The 19,161-nt window shown below is 40.6% G+C and overlaps 5 protein-coding genes across 5 annotated transcripts; 3 read left to right on the top strand and 2 right to left on the bottom strand.

Moving 5' to 3' along the window:
• Positions 1 to 247: 247 nt before the first annotated feature.
• On the bottom strand, positions 248 to 1,996 carry TRM2 (tRNA (uracil(54)-C(5))-methyltransferase; the record flags this gene model as incomplete). Its single annotated transcript, XM_022606827.1, has 1 exon — positions 248 to 1,996. The coding sequence occupies one exon, from the start codon at positions 1,994 to 1,996 to the stop codon at positions 248 to 250; it is 1,749 nt and encodes a 582-aa protein (XP_022463484.1).
• Positions 1,997 to 2,275: 279 nt separating this feature from the next.
• RHO4 (Rho family GTPase RHO4) lies at positions 2,276 to 3,175 on the bottom strand (the record flags this gene model as incomplete). Its single annotated transcript, XM_022606828.1, has 1 exon — positions 2,276 to 3,175. One exon carries the CDS (start codon positions 3,173 to 3,175, stop codon positions 2,276 to 2,278), a length of 900 nt encoding a protein of 299 aa, XP_022463485.1.
• A 280-nt stretch (positions 3,176 to 3,455) lies between these two features.
• Positions 3,456 to 15,779, top strand: DYN1 (dynein heavy chain; the record flags this gene model as incomplete). Its single annotated transcript, XM_022606829.1, has 1 exon — positions 3,456 to 15,779. The coding sequence occupies one exon, from the start codon at positions 3,456 to 3,458 to the stop codon at positions 15,777 to 15,779; it is 12,324 nt and encodes a 4,107-aa protein (XP_022463486.1).
• Positions 15,780 to 16,230: 451 nt separating this feature from the next.
• YSR3 (sphinganine kinase YSR3) lies at positions 16,231 to 17,430 on the top strand (the record flags this gene model as incomplete). Its single annotated transcript, XM_022606831.1, has 1 exon — positions 16,231 to 17,430. The coding sequence occupies one exon, from the start codon at positions 16,231 to 16,233 to the stop codon at positions 17,428 to 17,430; it is 1,200 nt and encodes a 399-aa protein (XP_022463487.1).
• Positions 17,431 to 18,192: 762 nt separating this feature from the next.
• On the top strand, positions 18,193 to 19,143 carry MRS4 (Fe(2+) transporter; the record flags this gene model as incomplete). Its single annotated transcript, XM_022606832.1, has 1 exon — positions 18,193 to 19,143. One exon carries the CDS (start codon positions 18,193 to 18,195, stop codon positions 19,141 to 19,143), a length of 951 nt encoding a protein of 316 aa, XP_022463488.1.
• Between the last annotated feature and the right edge of the window lie 18 nt (positions 19,144 to 19,161).

A 19,161-nucleotide genomic window follows, 5' to 3' on the forward strand; every position in this document is an offset into this window, starting at 1 on the left:
GCTGAGCTGGTATATGCAAAGGGTGTGTGAGGAATATGCCTCTTTTTCAGCTTTCTTGCAATCTATAGCTCAATTGTATCACAATAATTGGTAACCATAGCCTTTCCGTTTCAGCTGTTTAGAACGTGGAACCTTGAATGTTCTACGGAAGGGATCACTAGACACAAAAATATATATCTTACAATACTCTTGGAAAATAAATGCATGGTGGTCAAAATTCGTTGATTCTTACCGTCCCACGCTCTTTCTACACTCTAGACAAGACACAGACACTCTCAACGTGATGCGTCTGTGGGAAAAAATCAAATCCTCTCAAACTCTCCACTTTGTAATCCTTGCCATTTTCAGTCTCTTTCAAGAAATATTCAAGATCACGAGCTTGAGAATGAACGTTACAAGAGATGTAAACAATCCTTGCTGGGTGGAACTCCGATAGTTGCTTCATGAAAATCTCATCACAACCTTTCCTGGGAGGATCCAAAATCACAGAAGTTCTGTCGCTTGGTATATCAATAGACTCAAACAGCTTTTCTGCTTTCCCGACTATAAACCGACAATTTTCGACATTGTTTGCCTTGGCATTTTTCTCGGCAAAGGATACACTATCAGCGGAAATTTCAACACCAATGACTTTTGTAACCCCTTTAGAACTACAAACACTGAATAACCCAGAGCCACAATAAGCATCTACCAAATAATTCGGATCATGGGAACTAGAGTTAGGGATTTGCAGGTTATCTCTCACATATTTCGTCACAATGGGTAGAATTGAGTCATTGTTTTGGAAGAATTCACCGGCACTGAAGTTGAACACGTACCCGTCAACATATTCCGTCACTATCTGCGTGCTGTTGGTGACACACGTTTTCGCTAGTGCAACTCCATGCTCCTCGTCCGCAACTTCAATGTAGCTGACTTTACCATTGATATCTCTCGACCCTTCCCCCAACTGTTCCTCTGTTGGGACTTTCGGATCTAAAATCACAGTGTTTTCCCTCAACAATATGGTTGCTCCCTTCTTGTATTTCTTGAACTCTACATCAAATTTTCTTCTTTCATTAGTTAGACCGATGTTCAAAATATCAGTAGCTAGTTCACACCTATCAATGTCCAATATTGGAGCTGTTCCACCAACTTCCAATGTTTCTTTCCTCCATTTGGGCCGGCCCTTCTGACCAAAACCTAATGGCGGCCTCACCTCTAAGGTCGTGGCCCTTCTCGGCATGTCAAAATGAGGTGTGATTTTGGTTCTATAATTGTATTTTAGTGGGGATGCAACAGTGGTACCAATTTCAGGTAGCAATCCCTCGGATACTAACCGTGGTGCAAAAAATTTGTAAGCATTAGCAACAGTGGTTTGCTTGATCTTTAGTTGGTCCTCATAGGTTAAGAATTCAAACTGACTGCCGGAGTACTTCCCAAAATATTTATCTCTTATTAGTTCATTGTGTCTCAGAGGGGAGTTTTCCAAAACGTCTAACAAATCACTCTCTACATAGTAAGGATGTGTTTTGAAAACTTTGACGTTAACAAGGTCACCTGGCAACCCAAATGGAATAATAACAATTTGTTTCTTAGTGGTTTCGACAGGATTATCAATAAGAGCCAAACCATCGCCATTGGAAGTAAGTTTCTGTACCTTGACGTTGGAGACTTCGCGGTGATATTTGTCCCTGATCTCGTTTGTCTTGTCGTTCAATATAGTCTTAATATCGTTGCATACATTTTCTCTTGCCAAACTGTTTTCCTTCAATAATTCGTCAATTTCAAGTTGCAAAATACCTAAAGGGGAAGTAACATCTACCTTTTTCTGTTTGTACCTCTTAAGTTTCTGTTTCTTTTGCTTTGGTGGATTCACAAGAATAGCGGAGGAAGGCCTCTTGGTATCGTTCGGGCTTTCTGAAGACATCAATATGCTGTTGGTGGTATGACTAATCTTTGTTCCCCGTAGACAAACTTGTGCTTTGTACCAGTTCCGTCGTAGCAATTGAAACATCAACGCTTAAATTGAACTGTATCGATGCTGATTGCATGCATAGAATATTTTCTTCTCCTCATCGATATTTTTCATCAAGGAAAAAAAAAGAAGAAAAAAAATACCAGATTCTGAAGAGACATCGGTTGATGTTGACAATTTATACTAAAACATTGTTTTAGCGATTGTATTATTTATTACGAAAGGTAGATATATTAGTTAAGAGATGGGTGATTGCGTTAGAATATTCTTTTCCCACAGTGGTAGACATGGAATATTATCTATTTTCTAGTTTTTTGATTAAAAAATCGAACACTTATGTTTCCTCACCTTTATTGATCTGTTTTGACCGTTAGATGCTGAACCCGTCTTATTATACGGCGAAAATGTCCCACTTTTCTTAAATGGATTTCGTAACAGAGAAGATGGCTCTTTTGTTGTGTATAGTTCGTCTGCTAGTAAAATATCTATGGCAGCGTCGAACAGTTCATCTATGTTATCTCTGAGTTTGGCAGAGCACTGCAAATGCAACACTGCACCTATCTTCTCAGCAAGTAGGTCCCCCTCTTTAGGTTCCACCATTTCGTTAATATGTTCACCGGCGTAAAGATCGGATTTAAGGCCAACCAAAATCTTGGGGGTCCCTGAACAAAAATGTTTTACCTCTGGGTACCAAATATCTTCTGCATTTTTGAACGAGTTTCTATTGTCGACAGCGTAGCAAATCATCAAAATATCAACATTTGTGTAGGATAACGGGCGGAGCCTGTTGTACTCCTCTTGTCCGGCGGTATCCCACAACGCCAGTTCAATACATTTGTCCTGAGGCCCTTCAATAGTCGTAACGTAGTTTTCAAACACTGTTGGGACATATTCTGTTGGAAATGTTTTTTGAACGTACGACATGAGTAGAGAGGTCTTACCCACTGTGCCATCACCGACAACAACAATTTTGAGATGGTAGTCAGCCAACCTATTATCTCGTTTCATTTGTTCATAGCTTGTTACCGTGGACAGCGTTCTAGCAAACGGGTGATTAACACCATGGCCAGTCCTTAATTTAGCAAAGTCCAAACTACTAGCCGATGACGATGCATGTTGCCTTCCCAAGGTGGGTGTGACCCTAGAACCACTCGATACTGTTCGATTCAAACTTCTCTGCTCCTCATCCTCAACCTTCAGAGTGGCCAGGACAGTCATCTGTAAATAAAGATATAATATTCTGTTTAGCCTACTTCCAGCAGTTCACAGATCGCACCAGTCTGCAGACAACAGATGCACTACACAGTTCTGTTGAATGGATCCGTTCCTTTATTTGTGAAGTCATTAGCATCCTATCCATGAAATAAAATTTTGGCGCATTTCCAATATAGGAAGTCCAGGACGATTCTGAGTAAACAGTGATATATTGGAAGATGTCAAATGAAACATCGCGAAAGCTGGTATAAAAGGGACACAGGCTGTTTTGGTCATAGCCCCAATGGATGGAGACAGTACCGACCATGCTTATACAACAGAAAAAGTAGTTGAGCTATTTGCGAGACTCATACGGGGCGTTTGTGAGGATGCTGGTTTTAGCAAAACGCAAGTGAAGGAATATCTTTGTCGTCAAGAATGTCTCAAACAGTTGGATTTGTTTATACACGGTGAAGAGACTGGTGAATTTAAAGTTGCTTACGTTTTGACGGGGTCGACGCCAGATCAGCTACATTTTTGTGTAGAATTGACAAATATTAACCCGAATGTCAAAACGCTACCGCATTCCGTGACGGCGTTGGTGAAAAACGTTCGTAACATAGACTTGGATAGTCCTTTGAAAGACCAACTAAGCATTATATCTCTTCCTGCACCAGTGAATGTTCAGGCATTGTCCACATTGATATCGGAGGGGCTGGCATCATTGCTTGATATACTTGTGCATTTTGACAGGAAAGATGAATTCTCTTCAGCTAATGTTATTAATACAAAGCAAAAGCTAGACGATGTGTCTACTGGACTGCAGAATATCAAAAACAATATTGACAAACCTGATATCTTAGGGCATGTAGAACCGATCATTAGCTCTGCTGTTTCTAAAGGAGCTACAAAAGAAACAGTAAACAACTTTCTAAAAGACGAGATATTTTACGATACCACATTCTTGAATAATTTGCAGACCATTTACAATCAATGGGTGAAAGATACTCGGAAACTTCGAACTTTTGAGCCCCCCTTACCATTTGACAAAACCTTGATTGAAGTGCAAAACTGGTCAAATTTAGAGAACGTCATCAAAGAAACTACCTCTCAATTGCAAGGTGAGGAGGTGGAAATTATTTGCAAAATCCTTTCAGATGCCAAACGAATAAAACCAACTTTTTCTTTTCTTGGAGATACAAAGTTAAAGGAAAGATGGGATGAGGTAATGGACCATAATTCATTTCTTTCACACATACCAATTTCTGAGCTACTTACATGTTCAAGTATTACTGAGCTGTCGGAGTGCGCTGAAAATATCTCGTCTGGACTAAGAACATATAGACTATCAAAATACAGTATCGAGAGATTTTTCTGTCTGCTTCAATGCATAACTTCTGAGATCCTAAGCCAAATGCTCAATATTACCCCTAATCTCTTTAGATTACCTGGTGGTGAATTCCAAGGGGTCATTAATTGTATGTTTGAAGTGATAACTCAATGGAACAATGTATTGAAGGAAATTTTGATTCAACTACGAGAGGTTGTAAGAAGAAGGCAACTCGATGCTGAACTTCCAGTAACCCTCGATCATTTAACAGAAAATATCAAAAATAAACTCAAGCAAGCAGAAAAGCTATTGAAGCAACGAGATATCATGAAAGCTGCTGTGCACAATATCGGAATCACCGACTCAACTTCAAAAATTGAGCAGGTGTTTCAGCCAATCACCGTACTAAATCTTCCCGATATACTTGATGATGATGTCTGGGATAGTTCTTCACAAGATTATTACAAGAAATTTTTGGATTTAGAATTCGTTTTTAATATTGGTGTCTTGGGGATAGTTTACGAAGTGTATCTTCTGATTAAGGTTTTGAGCGAGACTATCAAATACAAACCTTTAATGGCATTCAGTCCTCGAATTAAATCAAAGGTGAAGGAACTGCAATACATTGTATTGAACTCTACGAAACTTGAAATACTTTCACTAGAGAAACAACTTATAAACCAAACACACTGTATTGACACTGAACTGCAAAAGAATGTCCCAAATGTAGCGGCCACAATATCTGAATTTGATCAGTATCATAAAGTAATTGATAGAATTACATCACAGGTACAGATGATCCTCGGTCTTAACTGGGGAGAATATCCTGACGGAGCAATCATTGAAAAATGTTGCCGGGATATCAAAAAAAGAACGAATATAGACGATATCATTGGGAATTGGCTTAAAACAGCGACCTTCAGTAATACAGACAACGAAAGCCCACAGCTATTAAAAATAGTAACAGAAAGAAGCGGTTCTTATTCAATATCCGTCAAAGTTGAGCGAAACGGCATCCAAATCATACAAAATACGAGATGCCTAATCTCAATGGGGTATGAGTTACCAACTGAAATTATGCGCAGGGTCAAAAACCATAAAGAACTGTATGCATATGCTTCACATATCAGTGAACTGATACAAACGTTTTTAGAGGTGTGCGACGATATCTTGAAACATCGTTATTCTTCCATACTAATACTCAGCGCAACAAACGTGATCTGGGACGATATAAAAGTTTTGATGACTGAACAATGGAATGGATCAGACACAAAGAGAAACCAAGCTTTTGTCAACAGATTCGATCATAATATCACCGAGTTAACTGAAAAGTCCCGAGAATTAAAGACAATTGACCTTGAATTTTCCGAACAATTTGAAAAACTGAAAAGTTTACCGTTCAATATAGAGCAGTCTGCCTGTTTTGTATCCAATATTCAAGGCATAGTGAATAAAATTGAAAAATCTGATTCAGTAGACGCAAAAAAGCTTGTGAATAATTTGAATTCAATGCTGATTAGAACAATAATTGCAAATGTGAAGCAAAACATTTCATTTATACTTATGAAGCAAACTAAATTTTCCATAAAGTATACCAATAAAAATATTTTCTGCCAGCCAACGATAAGTGAAATACGGCGACTCTGGATTATTACCATCGAAGATTTTATTACTGATCTCTCAACATTCAAACTACTGGGCGGTAAGTACACTAAAGACAATGCCCAGTTTAGTCTAGCTGTAGTTAGGCGAAGCTTAACTGACGATTTTAACAATGTGTTAAAAGCAATTGGAATACTATGCAATGAAGCTAGTGATTACTTGCGACAATGGAGAAGCACAGAAAAGTTGTTAACTTTTAATGAGTATACTTTTAAAACACACTTCGAAATGACTCTAGTTACTGGATGTTCTTTGTTGGAACACGTACTAGCTTCCAAAAATGCTATCGAAATGCTGGCCAAAACCACTAATATCCGAGGCATTATACAGTTCGATGTTAATGAAGTATACACCTTTGTGTCAACCAAATATGATTATTGGGTGGCCTTTATCCTTGAACCGCTACAGGATTTGTACACCAAAGATGTTTCATTATTTCTTGAGGAGTTAAGCACAGAACGATCAATATTGGAGGAAAATTCGGATAACTGCAAAGTCCTCCAAATTGTTGGAAAATCGGTTGAGATCATAAATAAAAATCAGAAACTGAAGAAGGATAGGGAATTAAAATGCAGCCTATTTTTAAAATTCCAACAACTTCTGTCAAAAACTAATTCCAGATTCCCTAGCAACTTTATCTACTACGATCAGATTGAAGGTGCTTGCTGTATGCTGGATCAGAGTATTGTCCGTCAAACACATTTTTTAGAAAACAATAAAGACGAGATTTTACAAACTATAACATCCACTGCAAGTAATCTAATGGAACTGAGAAATACATTTGTGGAAGATTGGGTTGAGCTGAAAAAGGAGATGGATTCCTTTGAGCCACACAAAGCACTACATTGCATTTCATTGCGTAAACTCGAATTACAGGAAATGGGTGCTTCGTTGACATTGATTAAAGAAACAGCTGAGCTACTTAACCTTCCTTTGCCCTTAGACATTTCCTTTGATGGTTTACTAAATGAGGTTAGAATATTTAAAGACGTCTGGATGAGCATTAGGAAGATGTGGGAAGAGATAAACGATCAGTTACAGACCAAATGGGGTAATGTATCTATACCATATACCATCCAATTGCTGCAACGAGTTTCCCATAACCTGAAACAATTAACTGGGTTATCTAGCGGCTCCTCCGTAGTGGCTAGTTTGACCAAAAGGGTGTTCGATATTTTAGACACCCGGGATATTTTGGAGCTTCTTAAGGGTCCTTCAATAAAGTCCAGGCACTGGAAAATTTTATTTCGTGATTTCAGTTTTGGTTCCAGGACAGATGATTACATTTTGAAAGACGAGGCTTTCTCTTTCCGTGAAGTTTTGGGTCTGCGCCTCGCAACCAACAGAAATGCCATTATGACTGTGATTGAAAATTCTGAAAAAGAGTATGTTATAGAGAAATCATTATCGAGAATGCAAAAGTACTGGGAGAAAACAATGCTCATTTGCAAAGTTCATCCTTCTGGTCTGAAACTTGTGGGTCAATGGTCTGATATACAAGAATCGTGTAAAGAGGGCCTAGAGGAACTATCTTCCATTAGAAATTCACCGTATAGCAAATTATTCGAAACCTCTCGTTTAGAGTGGGAGACCAAATTGAATTTGTTTTTGAGCATTTCTTTAACTTGGATGGACGCTCAATCTTTTTGGTTGGATCTCTATGGAGTTCTGGGCAAAAATGGTACACTTTCCAAACTATCGCCGTTAGAAGCTTCCAAATTCAACATTTTGTCAAGAGACTTCAAAGAACTGTCGGAGAGGGCATTTTCCTTGCAAAGGGCTATCGATGTTGTCGCGATACCAAATCTTCCAGATTCCTTCAAAAAGATTTTACATTCTCTTTTAGCCATAAAAACATCTTTGAAGGTTTTTCTTGAAGGTCAAAGGAAACAATTTCCCCGTTTTCATTTCATTGGTGACGAGGACCTTCTAAAAATAATTGGTGCTTCCACGGATATTAACGTCATTTCACAATATATACCCAAAATGTTTACAAGCATCAAATCATTACAAATGTCGGACAGTCATTTAATTTCTTTTACCTCAATGGAAGGTGAGGTGATAAATTTGAAAAATCCAGTTAAAGTTGAGCTAGATAATCAACTTCACGAATGGCTGTCCCACTTTGCTCAAGAGGTTCAATTGACAATTGAAGGTGGATTAAAGAGCTGTCTCTCGGAAGTCTCAAATTGTGAAGCATTTGACATGCTGATAACCAAACATGCGTTTCAGGTTGTCTTATTGACTTTTCAAATAACCATGACTAGGGAACTTGATACAGCTATTCAAACTGTCGAATTTTTGAAGGCCAAGAATATAATACAGGAGACAGTCAATGCTTTTGGAGTCGTGTTAAAATCAGGATTGAGCGCTTTAAACAGAAGAAAAATTGAAGCCTTTTACAACGAGATACTCCATTTTTGTGACATCATTGAGAAGCTAACAAATGAAGACGATACCACAAGAAGAAGTCTTTACTGGCACAGATGCCAAAGGTTTTACTACGATGCCAAAATATTGAATCCCCTTTCCCGTGTTACGGTTGTACAATGTGGATACACCAATCAATACGGATTTGACTACATTGGTGTCCCTGAAAGACTAGTATATACACCGGTATTAATGGACTCTTTTGCGTTTCTTACGGGTGCTCACGGGCAAAAAATGGGTGGCTCTTTTTTTGGGCCTGCCGGGACTGGTAAGACAGAGACAATAAAAGCATTAGGACAGAATCTTGGAAAAGTGGTTATTGTGTTCAACTGTGATGATACGTATGACTTTAATACTGTTTCCAGACTCTTGCTTGGGGTTGCACAAATAGGGGCATGGGGCTGTTTTGACGAATTTAATAGACTGGAACAGAAGGTATTGAGTTCTTCTGCCGTTAATTTGGAAATGATACAGAAGGGGCTTACTGACTCCTTACCGAATATTGATATAATGGGAATGAGCAGTCCACTACATCCACAAACTGCAATTTTCATTACTCTCAACCCAGAATACCAAGGTCGTTCAGTGCTTCCTGAAAATCTGAAAAGAAAATTTCACGAATTTTGGATCGGCGCTCCCGAGCAACGTTATATTGCAAGTTCTATTCTTCAATTACTAGGTTATGTTGATGCAGAAAAGAATGCAGATAGGATAGTAACGCTGTTTGATTGCCTTAAAAAAAAATGCAGCCCGCAAAGACATTACGATTTTAGTTTGAGAACGCTAAAGAGGGTCCTTAAGAATTGTTCGAAATATAAGGATGAGAGCTATAGCAGTGATGACATATTAGTGACAAGTTTGAGTGAGATAATCTTGCCCACACTAAACGTCTCAGATGCAACCTTATTCCAGGAGTTGATAAATGAGATATTTGGCTCATCTAGTATGCTCAATGCGGACCAGAATTTAATTGAGGTTCTTGAGAGTATCTGTAAATCTGAGTTTCTATTACCAACTAAAAACTTTGTACAAAAGTGCGTTCAACTGTATGAAATTACTAAAACTCAGCCTGCAGTTATATTAGTTGGGAAGGCTGGGTCGGGGAAAACTGAAACCTGGAAAACTGTTCTAGCCGCAAAATCAAAAATTGAACATATCCAGAACGTTCCTTATATCATTGACTCAAAGGTTTTGTCTAAGGAGGAGCTCTATGGCTCTCTCAACCGCGCTACTCTTGAGTGGAAAGATGGTATATTTACTTCTATTATTCGGGCGAACCAGAATAAAAGCGCACTTGATCCTGATAACCCGAACGTGTGGATTGTGCTAGATAGTGACATGGATCCCTCTTACTCAGAAACAATTAACAGTGTACTTGACGATAACAAAATATTGACTTTGCCCAACGGAGAAAGACTGCCAGTGCCGTCCAATGTTCGATTTATTTTTGAAACATCAGAGTTAATTCACGCTACACCAGCAACTATTACGCGGTGTGGTCTCATATGGTTCTCAGAACCAAATTATTTACTCTACGACCATTTCTTGAATACGCTGGATAAGCATTTTTCCGAGTTTCAAGACACAATCAACATACCCATATCCTTTTTTGAAGACTCATTCTTCAGGATTAAAGCTATTTTGAATGGCACAATGTGGGGAAAGATGATTGAAAGATACACTGCAATCGAAGAGCATATCATGGAAAATAACCTTGTTGGGATAGTTTCAGCAATCGTCACAGCCCTCTCTTCTTTTTTAGTCGACCATTACAGTACTTTGGCGAAGTTTGATTTGAAAAGGAGGGATGAAGTGCTTTCGTTAAAATTGCAACAAATCATAATCACATTTTTTGGAGGCGACTGCTATCGAACTTCCCAGGATGAATTTTCTACATCTATCATGGAGATATTTCAAACCACGCCAGAGAGAATAGATCCTCGCGAGATCATCTTGTCAAAACAAAATTTGGATGTCCTTCCTTTGTCTTCACTAGTCCCGAAAGTCGATTTAAATTCATGCGATATACTGAGACCTGATATTATTATTCCAACACCCGATACTGTACGCCAGAAAGACGTATTTTTCGACTTACTGAAAAGTGGTACTTCTATAATTTTGTGCGGGCCGCCTGGTGCTGGGAAGACGATGATAGTGAATGACACGCTGCGAAATTCGGATTTTTTCTTTGTTGTTGGAATGAACTTTTCTAAAGAAACGAGTGTTCGTGATGTTCTAAGAGTACTTGAAAGATTCACGGTTTATATACCAAATTCAATAGGGTATACCCTCCAACCAAGCTCAATATCGAGGGATTTGGTATTTTTTTGCGATGAGATAAATTTACCAGCATTAGACTCATACGAATCGCAGCCTGTTATTCTGTTTTTGAGACAGCTTATTGAGAAAAAAGGTTTTTGGTTAACCAATGATAACAAATGGGTAAATCTTGAGCGCATTCATGTGATAGGCGCCTGTAATCCACCAGGTGACCCTGGGAGAGTTCCTTTGACCCAAAGAATGACACGTCTGACCTCTGTGATGTATTTTGATTACCCGAATCAAGCTTCATTAGAATGCATATACAGTACCTATTACAATGCTGTATTTACATTGGTTCCTACCCTGAAAGGTTTTGCAAAAGATTTCAGCAAAGCTTCTATTCACTTGTACAACGAGTGCAAAAAGACATTCAGTCCAAAAAAATATTCTCACTATATATTGACTCCAAGAGAATTGACACGATGGGTTAAGGGGTTTTATCACGGTATTTCCAACGGTCCCATCCATACTTTAACTACTATACTTCGACTGTGGGCATATGAATCGTGGAGGATATTTGGCGACAAGTTAGTGAGTACTATCGAAAAGCAAATGTTTGAGAAGCTGCTTCACAGTACGCTTTCGATACACTTTCCAGATTGCCCAGTTGGAAATATCGAATCAGAGGCTTTACTCTTTTCATCCTGGTTTACGTCTGAATACACTGAAGTTTCAAAGGAAGAATTATGGAGTTTTGTAGCCCAAAGATTTCAAACATTTTGCGAAGAAGAGTCCGACGTACCTGTCGTAATACATAGTTCCATGCTGGATCATATTCTTCGGGTGGATAGGATTTTACGCAATTCTCAGGGACACGGTATGCTAATCGGGCCACCTAGGACTGGTAAAGCCACTGTCACGAAATTTGTTGCTTGGATCAATGGTTACAAAGCAGTCCAACCTTTGATGCATAGAAAGTACACGTTAGGCGATTTTGATGATTTTCTAAGGGATGTCTTATTGAAGTGCTGTGTGGGAGAACAAAGGATTTGTCTGCTAATTGATGAATCAAATATATTGGAAAGCTCGTTTTTAGAAAGAATGAATACTTTACTGGCCAATTCAGATATACCAGATCTATTCCAAGGGGATGAATTTGAGAAGTTGATGATGGAGCTTACCAAAAAGATAAATTTTCTTGGTCTCCTAATTGAAACTTATGAAGAAAAATACGAATGGTTTGTCAACTCCATTTCAAAGAATTTACATGTTATTTTCACGGTGTCTGATCCGTATGCTTCGAATAAACTATCGTCGCCCGCTTTATTCAATCGTTGCGTCATAAATTGGATGGGACCGTGGGACTTAAAGACACGTTTTGCCGTTGGTTCTGGACTAATCAAACACGTTCCAATAAACTTCAAAGAACATAAGCTACCAAATTCAGACAAGAGTTGGATACTACCATCAAAGTGTGCATCGTTTTACGACGTTCTGCTGAACATAATGATATCATTTGATGAACAATTTGATTCTGACATTGTACATGTTGGGGGATCACCGTGTTATCTGGTTGATACACTGAATATTTTTAAAACTATTTGTGAGAAAAGATACCTTTTACTTTTGGAAAAGGGGAGATTTGTTTCTATTGGATTGGAAAAACTAAACGAATCAGTCCTCAAGGTGAAAGCTCTGAGTAAAAAATTGGGTGAAAAAAAGGAAGAACTACAGTTAAAGGAAAGTGAGTCTAGGAAAACACTGGATATGCTCTTAGAGCAGCAAAATGAATCAGAAAGGAAACAGGATGTGACCGATGACATAAAAAAAATATTACTTGTGCACGAAAAAGAAACAAGGGAGAGTTATGAAACAATAGAACGTGATCTCCGAGCTATTGAACCTACTGTTATTGATGCGCAAAATGGTGTGAAGAATATAAAAAAACAGCATTTGACTGAAATAAGATCAATGAATAACCCTCCTTCCTCCATAAAAATATTAATGGAAGCAGTATGTTTGGTTTTGGGTTTCGATTTTCATTCCTGGCGTGAAATTCAGTCTTTCGTCCGTAAAGACAGTTTCATTTATGACATTGTGCACTACGATGCTGCCACGATGATGACTCCTCAGATTAGATTATTCATTGAGCAGACATATTTTTCTCAGGATAAGTTTACATATGAGGTTATCAATAGGGCCAGTAAAGCTACTGGTCCCTTATTCCAATGGGTTCGTGCACAAGTAAAGTATGCTAGTGTTTTACAGAGTATTGGACCTTTGAGAGAAAGTTCGAGAAAGGCTGAGGAAGACATGATGCATGCTCGAGCTAGACTTTTAGCAGCAGAAGAAATGGTAGAAGATCTAAAGCAGAATGTTGAACAGTTAAAAGGTAAGTATAGCAGCCTTATCAGAGATACAGAATTGATAAAGTCGGAGTTGGAGAAAGTAGAGGGCGACTTAGGACGATCGGTGGCATTAGTTGAGAAACTTGCTTCAGAAAAATATAGGTGGAGAGCCAATACCCAGTTATTTAAGACAGAAAGAAACCAACTTATTGGAAATGCTATTATCTCCTCAATTTACACAACGTACTTCGGACAGATTGATGAAAAAAGGAGGCACAAAATGATTAAATACCTATTTGCTACCATGAGGGACTGTAATGTAGAATATGATGCGAACTACATGTACAGCAAGTACGATATTTCACCAGTTGAAAGCGCGAAATGGATGGAATGCGGTTTACCCCACAACGACTTTTACATTACTAACTTTCACCTTCTTATAAACTCTGTTACCCAAGTGCCTTATTTTCTAGATCCCTCTGGTGATATAATAAAAGTGTTGTCTTCTTTGTTCCAATCAAATTTGGTTATCATAAGCTTTGTGGAAACTGGTTTTGTCAAACGATTGGAAAATGCGGTGAAATTTGGTGCATCTGTCTTAATTAAAGATGGTGAGTTTTTTGACCCGATTATCAGTAAGCTCATAACTTTCGAGCATAAGAAAATCGGTGGGAAAGAAGTTGTGAGAATAGGTAATCATGATGTTGACGTATCCCCTGGGTTCAGGCTCTTCATTCACTCACGGGATGTCAATTCCCCGCTACCGCTATTTTTAAAAACTAGAGTTCGGCTGATCGATTTTTCAGCAACAAAAGGTAACATCGAAGTCCAAGCTGTCCATACTGCCTTATTCAATGAAAATTCAGAAATACAAACGAAGCGAGATAAACTGGTGAAAGTAAATGACGAGTATAGAATAAGACTGAGCCATTTGGAGAAATTGCTTTTGCAGGAACTAAATAGCACCGAGGGGAATATCTTGGACAATACGAATTTGGTCACTACCTTGGAGAATATAAAGAAGGAGTCTGATGGAATTAACGCAAAATTGAAAGAATCTACAAATTTTATGGAAGAGTACATGCACCTGTTTGATGAGTATTCGATATTGGGGCACCATTGCATCCAGGTTTATTCAATTATAGAAGCGCTTTCAAAGTTTCATTGGTTTTATGAAACCCCAATTTGGCAATTTATGGAGTGCTTTGAAGCTGTGTTCCGAACGAAACAGTCGACGAACAGTTCAAGGCCACAACGGATTTCCCAACTCACCGAGCACTTTTACAAAGAAATTTATTCTAGAATTTCGGTCACCTTTGATCAAAGAACAAGGAAAGTGTTTGCTATTGTGCTTTACCTGTCTTATTGGTTTTCTACTAATGATCTACCTAGTAAAGTTTCCCTAAACAGGATACTGGACATTCTAAGAACAGGGGATATAACAGACAGTGGTGCTGACTTAGGGGAATATTTGCTACAAACGAACTCTGAGGATCTTCAAGAGTTGGCAACAATGTGGAAGAACGGCAACCTCACAGCTCTGTTTGATAAATTCCAATCATTTTTTGGGAATGAGACCAGACTTGAAACAATGATGCAATATCATAAGAACCTTGGTTTAATTATGGCAAACAAAGATGAATTGGATGGCTCTTCTAAATTTGAGAATACTGCACATAGAACAAAACAAAAACTGACTACGATACCGCTAGGATCTGTAGAGAGCACAGAGTATGCAGAGAAGATGTTGAATCAGGGCCAAAAATCTGGAACCTGTATTTTATTGCAGAATTTGCAATTTTCGATGGATTGGGTGAACTCCTATCTAGTGACTGAATGCAGTTCTTTACAAGGCGACAATGCGGATAACACCAAGGCTCTTTTCATGACCTGTAATTTTTCAAGTCAAGAGTTGCCAGCACCGCTACTGCAGACATGTTACAAGTATGTCTTTGAAGAGGAGTCAAATGTCTTAGAGATGGTGAAGGAGTACTGGTTCAATGAGTCGTACACGTCAAAATCGGAAGCTCACGTTGGCGAGTTTTACTACTACAAGTATTTCTTAACGTGGTTACACGCCATTATCACAGGTAGAAACAAGCTGGCGCCGTTTGGATTCTCACGGAAATACGATATCACTGACACTGCATACAACACATGTCTGAAGTTCCTAGATAACCTATTGGAAAGCATTTCTGATCGAAACGTTTTCGTTCAGTTATTACAGTTTTTCGCCGATACTATAGTATATGGGGGGAAGATAAGTGACGTACGAGACAGGACCATTTTGAAGGATATATGTCAGCAGGTATTCCATGGCACGCACCACCAGAATGATACATTGGCAGCACACGCCGTCAAAACGGGGGTTACACCGATAAAGATACTACAAGGAATGTCTTTCCCCAAGATCACCGACAATTTCATAAACAAACCGACGATAGATGGCATGCTGGGCGGCATAGAACTTGCCCCCAATGCAGCGAGCAGCTGGTTGGGAATCCCGCAGGAGGAAATCCAGGAGCACCAGCGGCAGCAGTTGCAACAGGTGCTGAACATTGCTCTGGATACGTTCCGATACACTGCCATCGTGTAGTGGAAGAGGCCCGTGCCTTTCAGCCCTTCCATTACAGGCACGTGGAAGCTTCCCGAAAGGGGAAATTCCATTCTTCTCTTTGAGTGCCTGCATTTATATGTACGAAAACGGAAAAACGGCTTGTTTTTTTTCTTTCTTTTTTTTGCGTCGATTTCCGTTTTTGGAAAACGGTTTCCTCGAAGCTTTTATTTCTTTTTTCTTTTTTGTTTCGAGTTTTTTTTGCTTGTTGTGACACGAGAAGAGAATGCTTTTGATTACATATACATCTAAGTGGTCTTGTATCTTATACAATTCCTTTGGGGCAGACCTGGTAAGTAGTGTAAGCGTTGGAGTCTGTGCACTTTCATTGATTGTATTTTTGAGAGTTTGTTGGTACTGTGATTGATTCTGATTTCAGTGCAGTTTCAAATAAAATAACACAGGCAAATACGGTAAACGTACTGCTGCAGCAATGACTGAGACTATGGAAATTGTGGAGGAGAAAGAAACGAGGGTCAGCAAGAACAGCACTGACGACCAGTTTTTGACGGACCCTGGGAACCATGGATCTGACCATTTCAAAACGCGCATGTCTCGTTTCAGGTTTGCAACGAGAGAGTACATGACGCGATTCACGAATCACCAATCCGAGTATTTAGCCGGTTTACAGGCAAAGCACCAGAGTCATTTTGGCGACGTGTTTTTCCCCTACACTGCATTGCTTGGATCACACACTTTCTACGTTCTATTTCTGCCGATGCCCGTCTGGTTTGGCCACTACGAGTTGACAAGGGATCTCGTGTACATTTTGGGCTACTCGATCTACCTGAGCGGGTTCCTGAAGGACTATTGGTGCTTACCGCGGCCGAGATCCCCACCGGTGAAGCGTAGCACGCTGAGTGACTACACGGCGAAAGAGTACGGTGCCCCGAGCTCACATGCGGCGAACGCTACTGGAGCGTCAATTTACTTCCTGTACTGTATTTGGGCGTGTGCACCCTTCTCACTCACTTACAAGATTCTGTTCACTTTACTGACCTGCTTCTACTACTTTTCGCTTGTCGTGGGGAGAGTATACTGTGGTATGCACGGGATGCTCGATCTGACTGCAGGTATTGCGTGCGGTGTTGTGTGCGTCGCTGGCCGGCTGCTACTAAGCTACGTGTTTAGGGACTTCCGCAGCGGGGAGACGTGGTGGTTTCCCTTGGTCAGTGTCGCCGTTGGACTGACACTACTGTTCAAACACATCAGACCCATCGACGAGTGTCCCTGCTTCGTCGACTCTGTCGCCTTCATCGGTGTCGCCTCAGGGTACGAGTGTGGTGACTGGTTCCTCCAGAAGTTCCTCCCAATGCTGTCCTGTGGTGGGTACTCTACAGACGGGCCGATTGTACTGCTGAGACCCTTTGTGGCCGTGCCCGTCATCGTTCTGTGGAAGAACGTGATAAGTAAGCCACTCGTTTACAACGTATTCTTGAAAGTTATCGGGTTCCCTGATGACAGAGCCACAGTGTTACAGAAGAGGGAACAAAAATTCAACGACCCCGTGTGCTCGCTGTACATCGGCGAACCCAAAATCGAAATCGTCGGGAGATACATCATCTACGCTGGGATTCCAATTGCAACTACTGTTGTTTGTCCACTAGTCCTAAAACTAGTAGGTCTGGCGTGAGAAAGGAAAAAGAATACAAAGATCCCTCACGATACCAAGCACAGACGTAATCGCACGAACGAACCAATACTCGCTTTATCCATGCGTGCACTGCTTACAGCACACACCGGACCCATATCACACTGCCATTTACACATACTTCGTATATAATATATATATATATATATATACACACATATATTCACACAACGACAGTTTACAATAGCATAAACACCAGTCGAGAAAGTTAGTCATCGCATCGAGAGCAGAACACGAGAGCACCTGCGCGTTCAATGGGACCCCTCTCGGTGCATCCAGTAGGGGTCTTTGCGCGTCCGCCGGTCCCGCACTCGAATAAACGGGGTGTCTGGAATTACAGCACCCCAATTTTCGCATATAGTGTCTGACAAATACAACTTAAAGTTCGCGATTGCGGGAACTGCAACTGTAGAGGGGTGTGCGTCTGTGTGTGTTTGGGAGTATATAAGAGCTGTATCGAGCATGTGCCAGGTCTCCCAGGTCATCTCTCCTTTTATCTCTTGCGTTTTTCTTTTATTCCACTGTAAAGGTCATTACAGTTCGTACTTGAGTGAAGATCTGCGGTTGGTAAGTCAGCTTGATCAACGAGTGCAGGAGAAACCCAGTTGAGTAGATACTGTTACCGAATAAACGACAAAGTTAACACAGTCGACGTTCACCGCAACTGTCGTTAGTTTTTGATCTTTATTCATAGAGGTCCACTTTCAGATTTGAATAAGGCCCTTTGTTGTACCAGGACTCTTGATGTCTTTGACTTTCTCTGACGCTGCCCGCGAGCAGGTCGAGAACCCCCGGATGGAAGAAGAGATAGACTACGAGGCACTGCCGTCGACGGCGCCCCTGCGGCATCAACTGATGGCAGGTGCCTTCGCAGGGATAATGGAGCACTCGGTGCTGTTCCCAATAGACGCTTTGAAGACGAGGATGCAATCTGCGGCCGGTGTTGGTACCAGTTCCGGTGTTGCAAACAGCATGCTGGCACAAATAACACGGATATCCACCGCCGAGGGATCTCTCGCACTGTGGAAAGGTGTACAATCTGTGATCTTGGGTGCTGGACCAGCGCACGCCGTCTACTTTGCAACATACGAGTGGGCGAAGACGTCGCTCATAAACCCAGAGGACATACAGACGATTCAGCCGCTGCGGGTCGCAGCCAGCGGGGCGCTCGCAACGATTGCCGCAGATGCGCTGATGAACCCATTTGACACGATCAAGCAGCGGATCCAATTGAAGACGGATTCTTCCGTGTGGCAGACTGCATCCAGGATATACAAAGGTGAGGGTCTCTCCGCGTTCTACACATCGTATCCAACGACTCTGGCCATGAATATACCTTTCGCGGCGTTTAACTTCATGATATACGACACCACCACCAAGGTGCTCAACCCAACTAATACTTATAACCCGTTCGTCCACTGTTTCTGCGGTGGTCTCAGCGGTGCCCTGTGCGCGGCCATCACAACCCCACTGGACTGCATAAAGACTGTGTTACAGGTGAGGGGCAGCGATTCTGTCTCCACGGATATCCTGAAGAGGGCGGACACTTTCAACAAGGCCGCGAGAGCGATCTTCCAACTGTACGGCTGGAAGGGGTTTCTCAGGGGATTGAATCCAAGAGTCATCTCATTTATACCGGCGACAGCAATCTCGTGGACATCTTACGAGATGGCAAAGCATTTCCTTTTGGGTTAACTGGACGTCTCCACGCCA

This window comes from Huiozyma naganishii, chromosome 3 (genome assembly GCF_000348985.1).
Source record: "Huiozyma naganishii CBS 8797 chromosome 3, complete genome".
Taxonomy (NCBI): domain Eukaryota; kingdom Fungi; phylum Ascomycota; class Saccharomycetes; order Saccharomycetales; family Saccharomycetaceae; genus Huiozyma; species Huiozyma naganishii.